Source organism: Trachinotus anak, unplaced genomic scaffold (genome assembly GCF_046630095.1).
Source record: "Trachinotus anak isolate AG129_WGS33_773 ecotype Australia unplaced genomic scaffold, CSIRO_AGI_Tana_v1 ptg000028l, whole genome shotgun sequence".
Taxonomy (NCBI): Eukaryota; Metazoa; Chordata; class Actinopteri; order Carangiformes; family Carangidae; genus Trachinotus; species Trachinotus anak.
This window is the reverse complement of record NW_027273879.1, coordinates 11,581,811-11,603,829: the sequence shown is the minus strand read 5'-3', so window position 1 is coordinate 11,603,829 and position 22,019 is coordinate 11,581,811. Positions and strand designations below refer to the sequence as shown.

Here is a 22,019-nt window from a genome sequence, read left to right as displayed (position 1 = left end):
GCTTTTTAGGTCACTGCTGGAATGTGCACAGGAGGTGAGAAGTGACAGAGGCAGATTACAAGCATGCACATGCACACACACACACACACACAAACACACACACAGACAGACACCCTGTTAGTGTCAGGAAGTGTGCATTGTAAAAACAGTGTCACGCTGAGTGTTTGTTTGATGTAGTGCTGTAGTGAGTGGTTCCCATGGTGCCATGCAGCCCTCTGCGTAAGTGCACCACATGCAGTTAATGTGGTTCACACATTGTTTAGGTGCTGGAGTAGTTTCCTACTTAACACCACCACACAGCTACTGATGTTAACTGCTCTGTTTTTAAAGAGTGAGAAGTTGGTTAGTGCTGGTTACATGCTTATTAGCCTGGCATGTAACATAGTCATTTTAATGTTTTTGTATTGACTGTCATGGACAGAGACAAGTTATGTTGCTCCAACAGCCTGGTAAAGAAAGATTGTTACATGACACCAGTGTAGCAAATTTAACCAGAGAAATTTCTCTTTGATTGATAAATATATATATTGATGTGAGTTCAAGTAACAGGAAATAAGGACAGCATGGGTGGTCAGATGCCTCCACATAACAACATCTTACAGTCAACCAGATGTGCTTAGAGTTAGGGAAATCTCTATATCCAGAGATTACACTGTTACACTTCTGCTATTAACAGAGCGGTTGAAAGATGATAACATCATAGAAAGAAATATATATATATATATTGTAGCATCCTATTTATTTTTTTAGCTTCCCTGTAGTCTTTGGTTTGTTCTTTTTTGTGAAGTATTGGATAGTTCATGTCTTTAGGCCTCTAGACATGGAAAAATCTGAGAAGGCAAAAAAGTTGGGAACCACTGTACCACCAGAATGGCAATGTCCATTCATGTTCCATATTCTTATCCTAAAACTCTTTTACTGTTTTGCTGTGAGGGTTGATTGTACAAGTGTTTTGTATCTAAAGTCAAAGTGTTTTTATTTTTTCTTTGGGGAGAAAGGCAGACTCTATGGACATGACTTGTCCAGAAACTTGGTGGATGCCACAGATTTTCTTTAATCACTTGCACACGACGCTTAAGAACAAATCTGTTTTAGTGTTTTGTATCAGTTACTTGCAGAATATTTAAACAAATGATGTCCCTAGTTGCTAAAATAACTCCCATTTATGTCTCCATCTCTCTGTTTGTGCCAGGTGTTGCCACCCTGCTGGGTCTGGGTCTGTCGGCCCCCAACGCCGCCTTCACTCAGATGGTCACCACCTTTGGCCTTGCTGGGATCGTTGGATACCACACAGTGTGGGGGGTCACTCCTGCTCTGCACTCCCCCCTCATGTCTGTCACCAACGCCATCTCAGGTTAGTTGTGGTCAATAAGGCAGGATATTGCCGCTGATTTCCTGATTTCGATGCACTAAGTCCAGAACTGATTTGACTTTTCAGGATTCACTTACATCAGATAAATACCAATGTTGCATAAAGCGCTTCATAGAATTTATCCTGAGAATTTAAATTTGATCTGTATTCAATGAGTGAGACAAGACATCAGCTGGATATCTGCAGACAGCTGGTTAACTATTGTTAGCTCCTTGGCAGGGCCAGACTGAATAAAGTAGAATCCACACACTCAACGTCCTTGTCGGCATCTCGTAGCCAGAGATAATATCTCTTCAACAAACACAAAAAAAAACAGAGCTTAGGTCAGTGTCCAGACTTTTTTCAATCTGTCCCCCTGATAGAAGCGATCTCTACATTAACTACAAAATACTACCCATCCTGAGACATGACAGTCCCGTAACCTGCAGCAGGTCCACATAGGCTGTAGTTACCCACATCACAGTTTACAGGACTGTTGTGACTCAAAGTCACATGCAACTTTAACTTCAAATTAGCTCTTCAGAAATGGTCTGTACCAGTTGCAGTCTTCCTCAAGTCAGTTATTCAGTCAAAATGTATTTGTGTAGCATCTTTCATTCAGATTAATGCTTCACAGCTTATTGGAAAGCTGATAAGACAAGCCATAAGACAGATTAAAAAAATAACATAAAATATATAGGAGTACAAATACATTAGAGCATAGTCTTCCTCGTGGACACTTAAATATGAAATTTAATTAGCTTAATGTAATAGAAGAGTAAATGTCCAAAGCTCTCCAGCACATAAAAGCAGAACAAAAGAATGTGACATAGAGAACAAATATATACAAAACACCATCAAAGTATAATACAATATATTAACACTTTACAGCACAAATGAAATATTTCAAAACAAATCATAAAACATGAAAACATAGGCTAAAGCTCAAAGATCTCTGCAGCCGCGCTGTTGCGCTCTGGGGTTTTGCCATTTAGTCCAAATAAAAACTTTAAAGATTGTGTCCTTATTGTTTGCTGCTGCTTAACACAGAGGGGTTAAGAGGTTAGAGAGGTAAGTGCATGTGTGTGTTCCCATGGCTTTGATCACTTGAAGACCCACACTGAGGGTAGGAAGTAACACACTGCCGGTGATCTTTGAGGGTCAGGGAAGTCCTTTGCTCGTTTACTCGTGCACACAGCAGGACATCAGAGCTCGGTGGTGGTGTCCCAGCAGTGTAACAACCAAGAGACAGTTTTCACTTTCTTTAAAATTTTATTAGTGACACCTATACCCCATTTCACATTCACATCTTCACACAATTTTCCTTGTTCCTCTTGGTCTAAATATCCTTTTATACCTTATTTCGCTAAACAATTCACTATCTGCAGCTCCTGTCAAATTCAATCTTTGAATGTGATGTTTAAAAGTTTGAACGTGTAATGGGATCAGTCTAAAAGCCATAACTCTGCAAGAACATCTCTGGATATCAGTAGATTCTGAGGCCACAAATAAAAGAAATGAATTAGTGTTAAGTTTATTTTAAAGCTCTCTTCTCTTCACATTGTCTGCCCTGTATTTGTCTTCATCTCTTTTTCTCTCCCTTTCCTCCCTGTCCAGGTATTTTTCCCTTCATATTTGCTGCGGCCTTTTTACCTTTTTTTTTTTTTTTTTTTTTTCTGTCACTGACTGACTGCGGTTATGGAAACAGTGAGACCAACAAAATTCTGTTGTTGTGCCAGGCATCATAAAGACACACACACACACACACACACACACACACACAATCACTCAGACATTAGGGAATCGTATTGGAATTTAGGGTTTGCATGAGGGACAGTTTCATTCTTCATGGGGAGATTATAGTGTTACAACCAGTAGTGACTCTGACTGGTGGGTCATCTTAAATCTTTCAGGCACTGGTTTCATATCCAATAGCTCATTGAAGAACATCTTAACATCTGGTGTCTGATATAAAAGCTTTAATCTACTTGAGAGCACTGATTCACAGCTACACTCTGCCTGTAGCCTGGTACCTGATGTTTGTAGCAGAGGCACACCTACAGGCCATTGGCCCACGCTGTGTGTGTGTGTGTGTGTGTGTGTGTGTGTGTGTGTGTGTGTGTTTGTGTGTTTGTGTGTGTGTGTGTCGGTTCATGATGCCTATTGGCTTTCTTTCTGGCTAATCTGTTGGTTTTGATAGCCAGGCATGCCTTTAATCTCCACTTAAGTAGTGTAACTGTACCTTTTTTTTCTTTTTCTTTTAGACTGAAAACCCTTTGATAGTAACTTGGCTTTACCATGTTCCCTTGTAAATCATAAATAAATGACCATGTTCAGCTTCTGATTGGACACAATACAGTCTTAGGAATGTAAGGGATGTGAATATATAGTAAATTACCAGTTTATCAGTCAATATTAATGATTACCTCTTGTTCTTGATTAATAATAGGTTTATTTTGTGTTATTTGAGAGTGTCTCTAGCTATAATAAATAGGAAATCATATCATTGATCAATCTGAAAGGCTTAATTAAATGGGCTAAATGCACACACAGTATGAAAACCTCAAGCACAATCCCCAAATATCCATCTGTGTAATGCTCCTAATCCAGCTGGTTGAGATATAGCTGTGAAACTAATGGCTAATTTCCACCTTCATGACAACTGTACAAAGGCTGAATTTTTATATGACTCACCTGTTTAAATGTACTTAAGGCTTAAATTTGTGTATAATTGAGCACATGCTTCCCACAAACCAGCCAAAATCTTGACTCCACATGAGCCCCACCTCTTCACAGAGTCAGGCACTGCCAAGATGGCGACGGCAGAGCAGCTCATTCTGAGCTTCAAAACTGCTCTTCAGAAACCTGTGGGTGATGTCACGGAGGCTACGCCCATCTTTATGTCTGTGGTCTTTACCCATCTACCTACTCAATAAAGGCAAACAAATGAAAAAAAGAAAAAAATCCCTAAAACTAAACTGATGTAATGAAGGAACTCCTGGGATGGAATATGATTTTAAATAAAGAAGTTTGTAATTAAGATCAATCTGATATTTGATTCACTAGAACACAAGCGATACCAGGACAGAATAGACCATGCTTAATCTAATCTAGCATCACTGCTGCTGAACATTGAGAAACATGTGTATTTGTAGGCATACAAAAGTTGCAGGTCAGATATATGAGCTGTGTAACAGTGCATTTGCACATATCTAGTTACCTTATGGACACCGGCTTGCACCTGTGCCAGCAGCAAAAAAAATGCTAATCATTAGCATATGGAAAAAAGTTGATGACTAGCAGCCTGAAACCAAACAACAAATGCTTGAAAAGGTTGTTTCAATCTTTTCCTATGCTCATCACACTGAACTTAAATACTTCCCGTTGGAGCTGTTCTCTTTTGTAACAATGGAAATTTAAAATTACCTTGTGTTTATGTCGTGAAAGTTGTGAAATGATGTTTGGCAGCGTTTGAAACTTGCTTTGTTTAGGAGCTGATATACACACATGATTATAAACTCAGGAGACAAGGTGAGAAGAGGTGAAACTTCACATTTTCCTCATTTGAAAATCCAATCTAACACTATTTAAAGCACAAACCCGCTCGCACGCATACACATACATATACACACACACACACATACACACACACACACTCACACACTACCTGTTATTGAACTTGAATTGTACACAAACAAGTCTGTGTGAATGCAGGCTCCAGGGGTGCTGTCTATTGCATCTTACTGCCTGTAAGTCATTACGGGACTGATGTTATCAAGGTTTCCTGAGCCTCTTTTGGTAAACACACAAACACACACACACACCCACCCACCCTCTCTTTCTTTTTCCTTCTCTTTTTATCTCTCTTTTTTTCTTTTTGCAATCTGGGAAGCAGAGTGTTTTGAGTTTAAGAAGACAGCTTTAAAATGAGTCTTTGAATGTGCTGACGAAATGAATCTAATCATTGTTAAGACGAATTTTTGCTGCGACTGTCTGAATTCTCCTCTGCTGTTTTTGTAACATCTTCACCAGTGTCCTGTATAACGTATCATGAAAGTTGAGGTTCATGAATACTAAAATATCTGTGTTGTGCAGGTCTGACGGCTGTGGGTGGTCTGTCCCTGATGGGAGGAGGCTACACCCCAACAACTACTGCTGAGACACTGGCTGTACTCGCCGCCTTCATCTCCTCGGTCAACATTGCTGGTGAGTCACCCGCACATAGACACCTCACAGTGATCCCTGCCAGTTACAGCAACCTAAAGCCAATAAAATATCAACTTAGGCTGAAGATTGAAATGTTTTATATTGATTATACAATAACATGCCTTTCGACCAAGTTTTGCAGCTGCCCTTTCAACCCACCTGCTCAGACCAGAGTCTGTGGTTTGGGCTTGGACCACACACATTCATTCCTGCTATTCCCCTTAATAATCCCCATTATAATGACAAAGTGTTCCTGGAGTCATTATAATACTCATCACTCTCTAATAGACCTGGGAACCAGAGAGTGCCTGAAGAACTGAGCCATGAATTAGCTTTAATTTCTCCTATTAGACACCAGTGGAGATTTTGATGCAAGCAAATGAATAGATAACTAGCATAATGGATGAGTTCAGCCCCATGTCTGTGTGTGTTTGTTAATGCTGCACAGAACCACGTTTGAGTTTTGTGTGTGAGAGATGCAGGACACCACAAGGTTTTAAGTTCAAAGCAAAGGCTGTAAATCCTGCAACAAATCACGAACCCTTCGGGCTCTGTAGCATCACCACTTTTTTAGTGTTTTAGGTCCCTTAACTAAAGTGAAAATACCACAGCTTTTATAGAAATACCTAGTTTCTTTCCCACTGTTTGATTTCATTTTGGATGTTCTCCATGGGTTCAGTTCCACACGGACATTTCTAAGTGGCTCACCACATTACCCATAAACCCCTGGGAAGAGAAAAAAACATTCCATGGCAAGTGACGAAACACAATGGTGAAATTTAGCTCCAATAAAACAGACCCTGAATTTGTCTTATTTTTTTTGTTCCCTCCATGTCTCCACAGTTATAAAATGTGGAAATCTCTGGAAGACACCTGGAGCCACCTGGCCTCATTAGATTCTGTCTTTTTATTGCACCAAATGATAAATAAAGATAAAAGATAAAAAGTACTTTATTGATCCCAATAAGGAAATTCAGACACCAGGCCACTCATTTCAGTCATTGAGCTAATTCTTATCAGTAGCTCTGGCTATAGTCGGCTTAAAAGAAACAGTTTTCGAGAAAGTTCAAGTGAATTCACTGCCTGACTGATTACTGTATTTCTTTACAACTGAAATAAATTACATTATCTTCTCCTACAGTGTACAGTACAACTCTGCTCTGTAAAATCACATGTCCTGCGCGCTCCGTAGAGGAATAATATCATGACACTAAAGGGAGAAATTTAATATGTAGTGTTTCTGGGTTTCATGATTGCTCCCCCCGTCTGTGCATTAACCAGTCAGGAAGTCATTCGTTCTTCGTCTGCGTAGATCGAGAACTTTCTAGCCTAAGGAAAATCAAACCGCTTCATTTTCAACCTTGAAACTGCAACCAACCAAACATCCACCAAGTGCGCTGCTGATACTACTCTGCAGGTTGGATAGCTTGACAGAAAAGTAGCATTTTTAACATATCCTGAGGGACTTTTTTTTCATGTTCCTTTTAATAATAAAAAATATTAACAGCAAATTAAAAAATAATACTGAAATTATTTTTGACTGCAAATATGGATGACGTTAGGATTTCAGATGGACTCTATTAGACCTGAAGACAGTGTTGTTGATTTACTTTTATTTTTTCAAGCTTTCTAAATATAGTGCCAGCAGACCCATTCTGAGGGGGAAAAAATAACCAAAAGAAATGAGTGGATACTGGCTTTGCGTTGTTTAAATACATGACCCCTCCTCCATATTAATATATTGACACAGATTGGTCTGCAATAATAGGAGTCTGATTGTTATTGCATGTTTTAACTGGGACAGTCTAAGACTAAAATTACATGAACTGAAAAGAAGCAGGTGCTAGCCTCTCATTCACCCTTGTATGTATGGGTGCATGTGTGTGTGCACGTGGCTATAATCATGCCAGAGGGGAAAAAGGGAGACATACACACGGTAAAGTGATCTCCTATAAAGCAGTGAGACACTGTCTGCTCCCAGGTTGACACTTTTGATATTTTCTACTTGAAATATTTACACTGACATAAAGTAGAGTCATTAAATTCCTAACATTGGTTATTGCGCTTGGGAACAGATTTTAGCGATTGGCTTTAAAACACCTGTTGTCTAAAAATATATCTCACATGTATTTCAGGCACCTTAAACTTTTCACTCTTTTTTTTTTTTTTTGACTTCTTGCTCTTTTTCGTCAATAAGGATTTTGTTGTATATAGCTATTCTGTTTGTTCTTTTTTTAAAATCTGATTTTGTGCCTCTTTAAGAGCAGGTATATTCACTCTCTCTGTCTCTCACCCAGGTGGTTTCCTGGTGACACAGAAGATGTTGGACATGTTCAAGCGTCCCACTGATCCTCCAGAGTATAACTACCTCTATCTGCTTCCTGGAGGCGTCTTTGTTGGAGGCTATGCTGCTGCTCTGCAGTCTGGTTACAACATTGAGCAGGTGTGAGAGGATGTTTATGCCATCTCCATATGTTTAGTTCAAGCATGTATTTGTGGTTTCCTACAGAAATCCTTTTCTCAGTCCCTCAGCCCATGACCATGTAAAAGTTGGCTAATCAGCCTCCAAATGTATTCTTTGTTTGCCCAGATGTTGTACAGGACCTTCCAAGTGAATCATTTGGCCTTTTTTTTCCTCATCGTGTGGTCCCTCAATCCTTGTCTATAACCCCTTTTTTCCATTCTCTCTCTCTGTCTCTCTCACCAGATGATGTACTTGGGCTCAGGTCTGTGCTGTGTCGGTGCCCTGGCCGGCCTTTCCAACCAGACCACAGCCCGTCTGGGTAACGCGTTAGGCATGATGGGAGTCGCCGGAGGGGTCATTGCCACTCTGGGTGCCCTCAAACCGAGTCCTGAGCTCCTGGCACAGATGAGCGCAGCCATGGCTGTAGGTGGCACTGCTGGTGAGTCTGCGTATTTTTACGTCAAAGGAAAGAGGAGGCAGACTTGCAGATGATGGAGCGCCTCTTGAGCTTGTAAATTAGTGGACATGGATTTTGCCTTGTGTGCGCACATTGATTACGAGCTTGGCCAGATTAAGTAGCAGGTGTGCCGAGCGCAGAGATTCTCTGTGATGTTTACATCAAATGCAGCATGACTAACTCCCCCTCAGACCCAGGAGGTTTGTCGAAATGATCAGCATCAGGCATTACTCACTTTCTCTCGCTCACTCACAACAGCTTAATCATTTAAATGCTAATTCTTCCAGTAACAAAGCTGAAACCAAGACTAAATTATCCACAGAGAGAGTAATGCCCTTTTCCAAATGTAGCTACGTTGCAAGGTTTACACACACACACACACACACACACACACACACACACACACACACACACACACACACACACACACACACACACACACACACACACAGACACAGACACACACACACACAGACAGTGTAGACCTACTCACAAACTTGGAATTTCCCCAAACAGGCCTCAGCAGCAACACCTGGTCCTTCAGATGGACTCACTTCCCAGCAGTCCTCTGAGTATGTGTGTGCATGTGTGTGTGCGTGTGTGCACGTGCGCACATGCTTGCATTTTGCATGTTATTTGTGTGTGGGTCTGTCAGGGCCACTGAACTTTATTTATGCGTTATCTCTCTAGGCCTGACCATCGCTAAGAAGATCCAGATCACTGACCTGCCCCAGCTGGTGGCCGCCTTCCACAGCTTGGTGGGGCTGGCTGCCGTGCTCACCTGTGTGGCCGAATACATGATCGAGTACCCCCACTTCGCCACAGACCCCGCAGCCAACCTCACCAAGATAGTCGCATACCTCGGCACCTACATCGGTGGCATCACTTTCAGTGGCTCTTTGGTGGCGTACGGCAAACTGCAAGGTGAGAGGAGCACAGCTGAATAGGCTTAATGTTCCCTGGAGGGCTTACAATATGAAGGCCTAAACTCATAGATATGATGAGAGCTTTATTTATTTGAGTAACTCAAAAAAAGAATTAGTCGTATATGTCTTAAGCTGCAGACAGATGACGCATCAGCTTGGTCGTACTGTAATTATCAACAAGGGAAGATCTGATGCTTCATACCCGCTGTCGCCTGCTTTAAATGGAAAAGAAAATGAGTTCATCAGGTTCATGTGCTGGAACCAGTCCTAGCAGCCACACTGTAATTTCCATGTTGGCTGCAAGTGTTTCATAATGACAAATTATGCATGAGCATGACTTTCAGTTAATGACAAGTCTTAAGTGGTGGCTGCTGAAGAAGAACTCTACATGAAGTCTACCACTTTGATTTGTCCTGTCCATGAGAGGCTCACAGCTGAATGATAAATGAATGTGTTTATTTTCTTTTATTAGTGGTGTTTTTTATGCCTAACCTCTACCATTTTCTCGTCTTCCCATCATTCTCTTTCTCTCGGTGCAGGTCTGCTGAACAGTGCTCCCTTGATGCTTCCTGCTCGTCATGCTCTCAACGCCAGTCTTATGGCAGCATGCGTTGGTGGGATGATTCCCTACATGCTGGATCCCAGCTACACCACAGGCCTCACCTGTCTCGGATCTGTCTCTGCCCTCTCGGCCGTCATGGTACGCCACGTGTTTTCATATTTCTGAAGTCTGGTTTTACACTCATTGAGGCCGTTGAAGAGAAAAATCTGATTGGATTTTTCTTACATGCTGACAGGCTGAACATGTAAGAATGTCGGTAAAAGACTTTAATAAACATCAGGAAGGGGAAAAGGCATAAAAGAGTCAGAAGAATTTAATGCTGGAGACAGACGAGGATGTAATATGTTAGAAAAGAGACAACGGAGGGGATTTACTGAAAAAAGTCAAGAAAGAGGCTTCTCGCACAGGAAACAGTAACTGCCCAGAAATTCATTCAGTGTTGAGCACAGAGCTGGAAATAGTCTGCCTGCCATAGAGGCAAACAGGCTTGACTTTGTATATGTGCCAGGTTCCTGCTTGTATTTGACTCATTATATTGGGCTCTGCCATTGTTAAATCATGCTTAACGCTTAAAAACGTGCCGCAGAGTTTGTCAGAGACAAAGATGTCCACGGTCAGCAGCACAATGTAGATATTTTCTCTTTAGTAGGAGTAAATGCTCAGTCTAAGGCAAATCAACCTCTTGCATGAGTGGCAAAATGTTTAAGAACAATGTTTCTGCTGTAGGTTATTGTAACTGACACGAGCTGCTTTAAAGACATTAACTGTAACAAAATCTCCAAACTTTGCACATAACAGTCAAGTGGCTGCTGATCATGACAGGTCATCATCAGTTTTTACTGTGTGAGCAGAAGAAAAGAAAGTGATTGTGTTGAATTGTGTTTAATCAAACAGTCTAAGTAGATACTGCAGTCATTGGTAGTATTTTCTCGAGAGGTTGAGTTTTACAGTTCTACAGTTTCTGAAAATAGATTATAATCAAGTGAATCCAGGCAGAGCAGCCAAAGGCAGAGAGCACAGACTAATGTAATTACCATAAAAAGAAAAAAATATATACACAGTGTTGTCCTGCCGTTTCAGCATTTCTGCTGCTCTTCATATCTATGTGTTACTGGGAAAATCAGCAGCTGGACTCGGTCCCAGAAAAAATGATCAGTGAGTCCCCAGAGGTTGGATGGATATCATGTCAGTTACAGTTGTATGTGATGTTGTTTAAAATATCTCTGTCTGATCTCCAGTCAAGGTTTAAAATACAGTGTAATGTTTTATCTGCTGTACGAGCATGTATTCCTTCACTTGAACAAGTTCCTAAAAATTTACCTTCATTATATCAACAAGAGAAATCTCTGATGTGCACCTGGGTGAATCAAAAAAATCAGTGTGCTGTGGATTTGATTGTGAAAAATATACCTGAAACTGGAAAAGTGTTTTCTCTCCTGTGGAAGAGAAAAGGTTGGATGTTTTTTTTTTAAGGCATTCTAGTGAGATTCCAAGTGTGCATCACTAAACTGACTAATTCCAGTTATGATGGACGGAGAATTTGTTCATACTTTGTTATGTTTTTCTTGTCCTTTGCGGATCACTTGTCTTCTTTTCCCCTCACGTCTGCTGTAATCACTGTATTAAACTGTATTAATCTGATTACGGCAGTAGATGAAACTGGGCTCCTGTTTTATTTTCCTTCAGGGTGTAACCTTGACAGCAGCTATCGGAGGTGCTGACATGCCAGTGGTAATCACCGTGCTGAACAGTTACTCAGGCTGGGCCCTGTGCGCCGAGGGCTTCTTGCTCAATAACAACCTGCTGACCATCGTTGGAGCTCTCATCGGCTCGTCTGGAGCCATTTTGTCGTACATCATGTGTGTGGTGAGTAGAGCACAGTCTCGGTTTAAAGAACCAAATCCACTGAAATGTCCCAGAACCACTGTTTGAAATTCTAAAGTAAAGTACTTAATTTGATGAGTGATTGTACATGAGCGCACGCTGTTTCATATGGTTGTTCCTCTCCTGTCCACCAGGAGGGACTCTAAGTTTACCATAACAGAAAGATAGTATAGTCCCTGTATTTCAGGAAAGTCTCAAGTCTCACATGTGTGTTTTCAAGAGGATTTTTCCTTTGCAAATTTCCTCAGTTTGCCACAATTTGCTGTAAACAATCAGTTAAGCTAAGGTAACAATAAAACAGGAAATACAAAATATCTTTTCTCCCCTCTCAGGCCATGAACCGTTCGCTGGCTAATGTGATCCTGGGAGGCTACGGCACGTCCTCCACCGGCACGGGAAAGCCCATGGAGATCACAGGCACACACACCGAGGTCAACGTGGATCAGACCGTTGACATGATTAAAGAGTCCCAGAACATAATCATCACTCCAGGTAAGACGCGCACAAATACAAGAACACACACACACATACCCCTGCACACACTTAAGAGGTCTTGTGCGTGAATGGAAAAACATGGTACTTTGAGTTTGCCAGTCACTTTTTTTTTTTTTTTTTTTTTCAGCATTCGCAGAGTGTGTGTTCTGTTTATTTAACCTTTTCTTGACCCATGTTACATCACCATTTTGCTAGGCTAATTGACAAGTCATGGTAGAGCGGCTACACACACACACACACACACACAGACACGCACACACACACTCTCAGGTTTCTGTGTGGTCGTCAGTCCGTGGTAAATAGACATTCTACAGTGCAGTGTATGTACGCAAGGTCAAGGGAAAATTCGATGGGATGTGAGGGTATGTTGGGTTTTTGTTGACAATTCAAAAGCTACGTTCAAGATTGGGTCTTAGTTGCTTTTTTGGGGTTAGAGCATGGGGTCCAACCTTTGTTCCACCTACATGGGCTTTCTTCATTTCACATGTTTTCAATATTTGACTCTAAATACGTGTCTGAACCTCCCACTTGGACTGTTAGGAGCTGCTGTTCTAAAACCATCATTGTGTGGCCCAGTGACAGTTCAGTTGTTTCACCAGACGGTTGTGAGGCAATCACAGTTTCAAAGTGTTGTTTTACTCGCGTGGGTACATGTAAACACAGACTAAAGGCATCCAGCCTGCAAATTGGTGATTCCAGTCACAGCACTGAGTGCCTGTATACAATGCAATTTACAAGCCTTCCAAAATTTAAGTGCTCACATGGTTGAGAGGAGTACAGAAACGGAGCGACATCCAATGTAGATTAAACCATCTTTTGTTTTTCGCTTTTTTAAGACAAAGAGGAATACGTCTGACAGCTCAAACCAAAAACAGGCCAGAGAGATTTGGAGTTTGAAAGAGTAGGAGAAATGAAGGAGTGGAAATGAAAAATTATGTTGGGTTTTTTTTTTTCATGTCTTTTCTTTAAATGATCTTCAAACAATACCACACCAAGATGAGATGGATAATAAAGTGCCGCACATTTCTTTGAAAGGTTAGCAAAAAGCATGAGGAAAAACATAAAATAGTGCTAATATGAGGAGTAAAATAAGAAGCAAATTGTGAAGGTTTTTTAATAATTTGAGTAGATTGAGGGCTTTGATGCTCAGTCAAGGTGTCACAAAGCCTCAAAACCAGGAGAAGAAAGTCTGAAATTTCGTTTTATCTGCTGTAGAGTGTTAATACATCACACCAGCCAGTGTGTGTAAGTAAGATTTTGCTAATGACATTAGTTTCACTACATATTCCATCCAAATACCTAATCCTTTTCTCGGCTGTAGTCGTCAGTAGTCAGACTGGTATTGTTACACAGCGCCGGCTCTCAGTCAGTCCCCTTGTTTCCATTTTGACCATTCTCCCTAATTGGAGCCGTCACAGTCACTTTGCCTGATTGACATCTGTGGAAACGGTTAAGACTCTGCCTGATAAACATAAGTGTTTTCCTGGCTTCGTCTGGCCCATCTCTCCATGGTCTGGGTCCACTTGTTTTTCTTATAGGAGAACTCCAGAGAGAGTATTGGAAGCACAAGGAATGAAAGTAAAAAAAGGGAAAACCATTAAATCGTGGAGCTGTACTGCAGACAGTCGAACCATGTTTCTTGTAGAGATGTTTTGTTTTTTTTTTCCTTTTTTTCCACCATGCTGAGTTTAAAACTTTGTCATTTTGATTGGCGTGTTGTAACAAGACAGTTTCTGAATGGTTGTTGTGACAAGGCTTGTGAACACCGCTGGATCGCTTGGCGTGTTTTTGTGTTTGTGTGTGATAAAAATCAAGTACCACACACTAGGATCATTAAACTTGAAAAAAATCCAACATAAAAATAAGAAAAAGACAGAATTTATTGCCACCTGTCTACTACCAAATGGTAAGAAACTTGGTTTTATGTGTATTGTAAATGTTAAACTAAAAATAAATGAAGACACGTAGGCAGCCCAGTAAGAATAAGGTAACAAAAGAATGTTACAGAAAGGGATTAAGTGAAATAAAAGAAATTATAAAGGATTCAGTCAATCATTTATAAGTTCCTTTGTTTAAAACCAGTTCACTGACCCACTCCAGACTGTTCACCTTTATGTCTGACTTCACACTGTAGTGGTGCTGAATCCTGATTAGTGAATCACTGCTGCAGCTCTCCCAGAGCTGACCCCGACACAGAGCCAACATCAAGGAAGCAGCCATTTATTGTTTTTTGTTTTATTTTTTTTCTGAAACTTAAAATCACTTCTCATGGATTTCTCTGGAAGCTGGGTCATGTGTTTGATATTAAAGTGGTATTCCTCCTCTGTCCTATCTTGCTCCACTCTCACAACATTAAAAGCAAAATCATCAAACCACATTAAAGTTGCTTGCAGCAGCTTGAAATGTTGTTGTGCACCTCCAGTTGAAGGTTGATTTCAACCCACACCATTGCATCATCTGTCAGTCACACTACTGTCCACCTCAGATAGGACTGTTTTTATGCTGCTTATCACACAGTGTGTTAGCATGTTGACATCTGGCTAAAAGGACTTGTATTTACGCTTATTTCTGGTGTTTGTATACTGCATGTATATTGTTGAGTGACTTCGCCCAAGTTTATATCATGTTGCATTGTGCGAGATGGGTCTCTGAAAATCTGTGTCAGACTGAGATTGTAGGATGACTGCATAGTGATTCATAGCACTATGATGTTAACTGAAACAAATAGACCCTATGACAGCAGGGGCAAGTCAGTAGCTCACGTGATCCACATGCCCTGCTGTTTTGAAAATGCACTGACACTTCTCTGCATCGGAAAACCTCTGAAGTGGAGTTTCTTACAAAACTTTATTCAGTAATGTCACAGCAGTCACACTGTGAGAATTTGGACCTAAATCTTTGACACTTACTAAATTTTTGCCACAGGTTGTCTCTGGTCACCAAAGCTCCAAGGTGGCCGTCGCTGGATTTGTCTCACGGTGTGATCTAACACCAGGGTTTTCAGAGTTTCTCCCGTGATTATTAGCTTTTGTAACAGACACCCCGAAACTACTCAGTTAAGAGGGGCCTTAAGTCTTGCTGTGCTGCTCACACTACTGTACAAGACATTTTTTTTGTCCCCAGGCTGTTGTCATGATGGTGTGGGGATGCACAAATTACACAAGTGACCCCACAGGAGCTGAGGGGAGATCTGCAACTGGAGCTAATGAAAGCAATATTTGACTATAATGTACGAGAAGTCAACTGTGTGTGTGACCACTGCCTCCTCCCTCCCTGTCCCCGGTTTCCTGTTGCGCTCTCATTGGATAATCATCTCCTGCATCAGACTCATCTCTATGGTGGTCCAACTTCAAACACATCTTGTTTTTGGATACAGTAAAATCAAACATGTTTGAAAACTGTCATAGCGTCTTGGACAATTCATGATGAGGTCAAGACGTGTCTCACAACCGCTTGCACTGGACAAGCTGTTGAGACATCCGTGCTGATACCGGGGTTTTTCCGCACTAGTTTGTCTTGAACAGACAAATTGTGGTAAAAGTTGCGTAGTCTGCACTAGGCTGTAATATCAGCTCATTCTGACTTGTTTTGTTTTAAAATCTCTTTAAGGTTATGGACTCTGTGCTGCAAAGGCCCAGTACCCCATCGCCGAGTTGGTGAAGATGCTTCAAGATGCTGGCAAGAAAGTCAGGTAAAGGGGCGATGAAACTAATGAGTTTACATTCACTGAATGTAAAATGAATTTATTAATTTAATTTAATAGAATGTATTTAATTGTAATAATTAGGGTGACCCAGGTAATCAGAGTTGTGAAGCTAGACACACAGATGTGTGTACATGTAGATAAAAGAGGGAAGGAAATAGAGAAAACAATGTTACCCCATGCAACATGTAAACTGTAGCATAAAGGACAGAAAAGAAGTAGTTTTGGTCTGGATGACATGGAGGTGATGCAGGACGGATAGGAAGAGACCCGTGTGCAAAGAAAGCATGGGAAAAAGGAAATGTAAAAGAGAGGAGAGGAAAGGTACAGCGGAAGCTTGTGTAATTGTCCTGCCTCAGTCGTTTGATCCTGGCTGTTGCAGCTGCTGCTACTTAGAGCATTTGTACTTGATTAGAGGAAAGTGGGTGGTCAGTGAAAAAGAGAAAAACCTCCTTCACCCTGATTTCTTGCTCTTTCCAAGTTCTGCTCTCTAATTCTAACGCAGTTCCTCCGTTTCTGACTCCTCGTACCTGCCTCTGTAACCCCTCTTCTCCTCCATGTGCTTCTTGGACACTGCAATATATCAACAGTACAAAGTTTGTAAGCACAACATACTTTCTGCAACTTCCCACTGTCCTCCTATGCTTACAGACTGCGTGGAATAACATGAAGGGCAGAAACTGACTTTTTCAATCGGCAGCCACAGTCACTAATAGATCCCAGAACCAACAGGCCATCTGCACTCTGTGTCCGCCTAAACCCGCCGAACAAATAGAAAATAAATCTCCAAATGGTGGTCGGTCACAGTCAGAGTGGCTAGAAAGATAAAGAAAGAGCCAGCCACTAGAATTCAGTGGCTGGTGTTAATTTCCTACCCTGATTACATGACATGGCTAATTGAGTTTGAGAGCTATGTATACCCAGTCACACACATGCACACATAGTAAGCAGGTAATAGATGGTGGACCAGTGCAGTGGGAAGTGTGTGTAACCAGACTATAATCACAAACTTCTCTCAGCTCCACTTATCTAAAATCTCCATCTTATTGTCTCCTCCTCCACCGGACTACATTTATTTTGGTCTCTCCCAAACCACCTCTGACATCTCCTCTCTCCCTTTTTTGTGTCTTTCTCTCAGATTTAAGGAGGTCAGGTTAAAGTTAATAGTGGTTAATAACCAGGTCTATAGAGGAGGGACTGTGTCCAAGTATTTATGAAAATGAGCCTTTTGTTCGCTCAGGTTTGGTATTCACCCGGTGGCTGGCCGCATGCCTGGTCAGCTCAACGTGCTGTTGGCTGAAGCTGGTGTCCCGTATGATATTGTTCTGGAAATGGAGGAGATTAATGAGGACTTCCCTGGTAAGTTCGATGTCTTCTCATCGGCCTACATACCTTCATTGAGAATTATTGTGCCCGAGAGCTACAGAGCTTGTAATGAAGGCAGCTTGCATTTGTAAGTAATGTAATTAGGACTGAGCCAGCCCCTGCTTTCAGTCTTTATGCCATACTGGCTTCAGATAAGTTTGAAATCGACAGAGACACAGTAACAACTCCTTTTCTGTTTTTGTCAGTAACATGGAAACCACTTGTTGCAGAAACATACAGTAATTAATTTTTCCAGAGATTTCTCAGTCAAAGCCAAACCTATTTGGAAAACTTCCTCCACAATATTGATCCCATCATGCACCATCTCTGACTAAATGAGCCATAACTCACAAGTCATATCCGCAATCCGCAAAAACAGGACACATATTGCTCCATAACTGAAAGTACTCACATGATTCTTGGCACTGTTAATTTAGAGTATGACACATGTTTGATGAAAGGAGCTGCAACATGTTTTACAAAACCGTGACATAATTGGGTTTGAAGACAAACTGAACAAAGTTTGACTCCCAAACATTGAGTGTAGCAAAGAAATTGGATGCTGTGGAAAGGATATTACGTAATTTTAAAAAAACAAAAGTCTGAGGCAAATGTTGCACTTCAGAGATAAAAGTGAAATGCTGAAAAAAAAAAAAAGAATTCATATGAACGTAATGTGAAATGATGGAGATAAACTTTTTAAAATGAATTTGTTGCGTGTCCAATCAGAGACTGACCTGGTCCTGGTGATCGGGGCCAATGACACAGTGAACTCAGCCGCCCAGGAAGACCCCAACTCTATCATTGCTGGAATGCCTGTGCTGGAGGTCTGGAAGTCTAAACAGGTGAGACATCTGGGACATGAGTGTGTGATAATGGGGTTGTCTCGAAGCCCCAAAAAGATAAAGTGGAGTGGAAGATTTTTTTTATCGCCACAACTGAATGTTGTCCACACCCATAGAGAGGCCTCTTTTTGAAGACACACACACAAACCTGAAGAATTGCATGGTCACATTCTCACACACGCACACGCACAGACACACACAAACACAGATTCTTACAGTTCCAGGTGCAGTCCCATCCTGATCCCATTAGTGGTGCCTGTGTCGCTGTGGAATGACGACATTCAGAGCATCGCGCTGGCACCGATCCGAGATGTGGGATTTATACAGCGCTCCCACTAGTTTCCACACACTTTCCCCTGGGGAAATCAAAGAGGACATTTTACTTCGATATATACACACAGATACAGAGACACACATTCAGGTGCACAGATAGAAACACACGGAGACACTCAATTTGGGTTTACAAGAAATCACACAAATGCTTTTAAATAGTCATGAATAAGAGCCCAGTGATGCATGCAGGGGTCATGTGAGAACACAGACCATGAGCTACTTTCACATTTCCTAGTTTTAGACTTTTGCTCAAATCAAACTCAAGTAAATACATCTATATTCAATTAAGTGTCCAAACAAACTACAAAGGCATTGTATCTAATGGGATATTAAACTGATTGACGCTCAGTAGTTTAAATGAAAACAGGTTTGTTAAATATGTTAGTGAGATCTGAGCCAAGATGGAATTCAGGCCCACTCACCAAAGTGGCTTTTTAAATTTCAAACATCCCAGCTGAAAGAAAAAGAATCTATTCACTTTATTTCTACATCCAAGGTCAACAGACGTTGAGGTCATTGAGGAGGAGATAATGGCAGGGATGAAGGGAAATTTCTGGTAGTACTTAAGAAAAGTTGGGGTCAGTCGGACAGAATTTGCATCTCCCCAAAATTCTCTTTGAAAGCTCCTGCTTCAGTGCTGTCATCTGTAATCGTCTAATTAGGAGCTAATGAGTGTGTGTCTGTGTGCACCGCATCTCCTCCTTTTTTAGGTGGTTGTGATGAAACGCTCCCTGGGTGTGGGATACGCAGCTGTTGACAACCCCATCTTCTACAAGCCCAACACTGCAATGTTGCTAGGCGACGCCAAGAAGACTTGTGATGCCCTGCAAGCCAAGGTCCGCGAGACCCAGAGCCAGTAAGGCGACTCTGCTCCAAACAGAAACCCCCATAATGAGCACACTCGGAGTGAGCGAAGTAGAAGACAATGAGGCAAAGTTTTTCCAAAAGTATTTCAGCATTAAGATCATCTTTGTCTGACTGTGACTCAATCAAGTGAGCAAAGATGATCATTAAGGAAAAAAGAATTGGCAATCCCTTCCTATGATCTGTAAATAAAAGAAAAGGTTTGATGTAAAAAAGAAAAGAAAAAAAAAAAACACAAAACAGGAAAACAAAAAAAAAGGGGAAAAAAAGGCATGTGCAGTAGGAGCCATGCAATGCAGATTCTGTAGTTTTTGTATAGTGCTCCCACTGTGGTAATGTACTTAAATACAGATCTTTTTTCTCTTTGACATTTCTTTTATTTCTAGATAGTAAAGGAAGGGTATGTCAACACGTGATTTTTGGGAACAACTGATAGAGGGTCATCTTATTGTTAGACACCTATATTAATGTAAAACAACAATCAGAAATATAGATGCATTAAGATGTTAAATATGTTAAAGTTCACTGTTCAGATATTTTTTAGGAAATAGGCGTTAAAGGACATTTTTAGATGAATTTAAATGAATAAGGAACAAAAGCAAACATATAAAGGTGAACCATCTGAGAAAGAGGCACTAACATTTTTCCACACTGTAAAGACTCTCCTCCACCTTACTCTCCAGAGTTTGTTTTTGTTACTGTAAGGTAATTAATGTTCCTTTCATATAGATCTATTTGCTGAAATGCCTACGTCAGACACCGTGTGTTCTCCTCTCAATGCCTTTTTCTGTACTAGTAAAAAGAAAAAAAGCAGAATAGTGCAACATTTTTGTAAGGTTCTTTCAGTCCAAGTTTTATACTATATTGGAAGATTTTTGTATTCGGTCTAATAATTATCATTAACCCAGACAATGTCTATGAGATCACATTTTAGAAGCCATAGATTACACAATCCTACTCATGCTATTTGCTTTTTTTCTTTTCACTTGAGTGTGTCTTGTGGCCTCCACCCATGCCTCTAGTGCAGTAATCACACAAGGATCCAAAAACTGATGAAAAATCCATTCAGACCTTGTCTATCAAGCATTTAATGCAATAAACCCAAATGGATGTGACCTTTACATTTGAGACCACAGCTGCCCGGTGATGCTAGTAAAGACTGCACGAACACTCATGTAGCTCTGATAGCTGAATGGATTTGATGATGTTTTTGAACCAAGTGTGTCCCATCATCCTGTGTGGTTTAGATATTATAGTATATGTGATGCTAGCCATTGGCGTTCTGCGGTAAAGAAGGGTTATTTTATAAGTGAATGTGGCTCATCCACTCCAGTATGTGTGTCCTCATTATTGCTCTAGAGGGAAATGAAGGATCACTGTTTGTAAAGTAGTGCCAGATGTTAACCTGACAGCTGTGTGATGTCTAAAAAAACAATGCAGTTATTTAATTATATTTTGTTGCCACATTTCAGAATCCATGAATGGTTCGTTATTGAGTGAGGATTTCTAAATTGAAATTGTCTTTTTTTTCCCTCTCTTTTGTTAAAGCCTAACAATTACCATGAACATAAAGTTGTGCCAAACCTTCCCCTTTTACACTCAACCTGGATAGATTCTACGGCCCAAAAAGGTCATTGACAAATTGACCATAACTCTCACGCTACATTTGCCCTTACTCAGCTGAGCCGACCAAATGAAAAACACCAGAAACTTAGTCCATTGAGTTTAATTTTTAAGGTTGGACAGCTACCATCCCTTATTATGATTTCAATTACTATTTGTTTTTATGGTCATGATACAATAGATGAATAAGTAAGAATTTATAATAGCCCATGAGGTGACATGTCAGCAGCCTTTGTCACATTTAACATTTTTACAAGTACTGTAAGAAGTTCGTTATCCTGGGACCTGATACGTTGACCATGACAACTATCCTACCTCTCCATAAACTGACCAATAGTTTTTCATAGGACCTTCATCAGACCCATCACCTTTTACTGAATCTACCACGGGATGTCTAACGGACCAGTCATCTTCCATTCACACGCCTTATATCCTAAACCTGACCAATTGCCTTCTGTTTTGTGTTCACATTTCATTTTAAACCATCAGACCTCAGTTTGCTGCTGGCGAGTTTACTGTATGTTGTACTAGTGTAGAGCTGCAGATGTCATTAGTGCTCGTGAGGGGTTATTGTTCTTATATGTCAATTAACAAAAAACAACTGCAGCCTTTAGGGACGATTAGCTTGAGACTGTCGGCTTAGTATTTGTAGCTTGCCGCTATTTTTGAGATATTGATCAAACTAAGAGAGATGGAAAACCTTAATAAATTTACCAATAATGTCCCCCTTTACCCTTTTTTTTTTCTTCTTCTTCCTGAGAGTATTTTTGTAAAGAGGCATCATATTTGTGCAGAGCAACAATGGGTTTTTTGAAGTTGTACAATGTTCCAATGCACCATGTTAAGGAGATAAAACGATGAAATGTACTGTGAATGTGTTTTTTCCCCTGTTGTTTATCATGGAACATTTTCATCCCTAATAAACCTGTATTTACACTAGA

The 22,019-nt window shown here is 40.7% G+C and overlaps 1 protein-coding gene across 1 annotated transcript in view; it reads left to right on the top strand.

Moving 5' to 3' along the window:
* nnt (nicotinamide nucleotide transhydrogenase) overlaps positions 1–22,019 on the top strand; it is a 33,288-nt gene extending 11,269 nt beyond the window's left edge. Inside the window, exons 11-22 of the mRNA XM_071465621.1 lie at positions 1,193–1,354; positions 5,447–5,557; positions 7,855–8,000; positions 8,265–8,460; positions 9,169–9,402; positions 9,944–10,104; positions 11,653–11,832; positions 12,183–12,342; positions 15,955–16,036; positions 17,289–17,407; positions 18,143–18,258; positions 19,302–22,019. Of these exons, the coding sequence (XP_071321722.1) occupies positions 1,193–1,354; positions 5,447–5,557; positions 7,855–8,000; positions 8,265–8,460; positions 9,169–9,402; positions 9,944–10,104; positions 11,653–11,832; positions 12,183–12,342; positions 15,955–16,036; positions 17,289–17,407; positions 18,143–18,258; positions 19,302–19,451 (1,817 nt within the window). The 3' untranslated portion in view covers positions 19,452–22,019. The remainder of the gene's footprint in view (positions 1–1,192; positions 1,355–5,446; positions 5,558–7,854; positions 8,001–8,264; positions 8,461–9,168; positions 9,403–9,943; positions 10,105–11,652; positions 11,833–12,182; positions 12,343–15,954; positions 16,037–17,288; positions 17,408–18,142; positions 18,259–19,301) is intronic.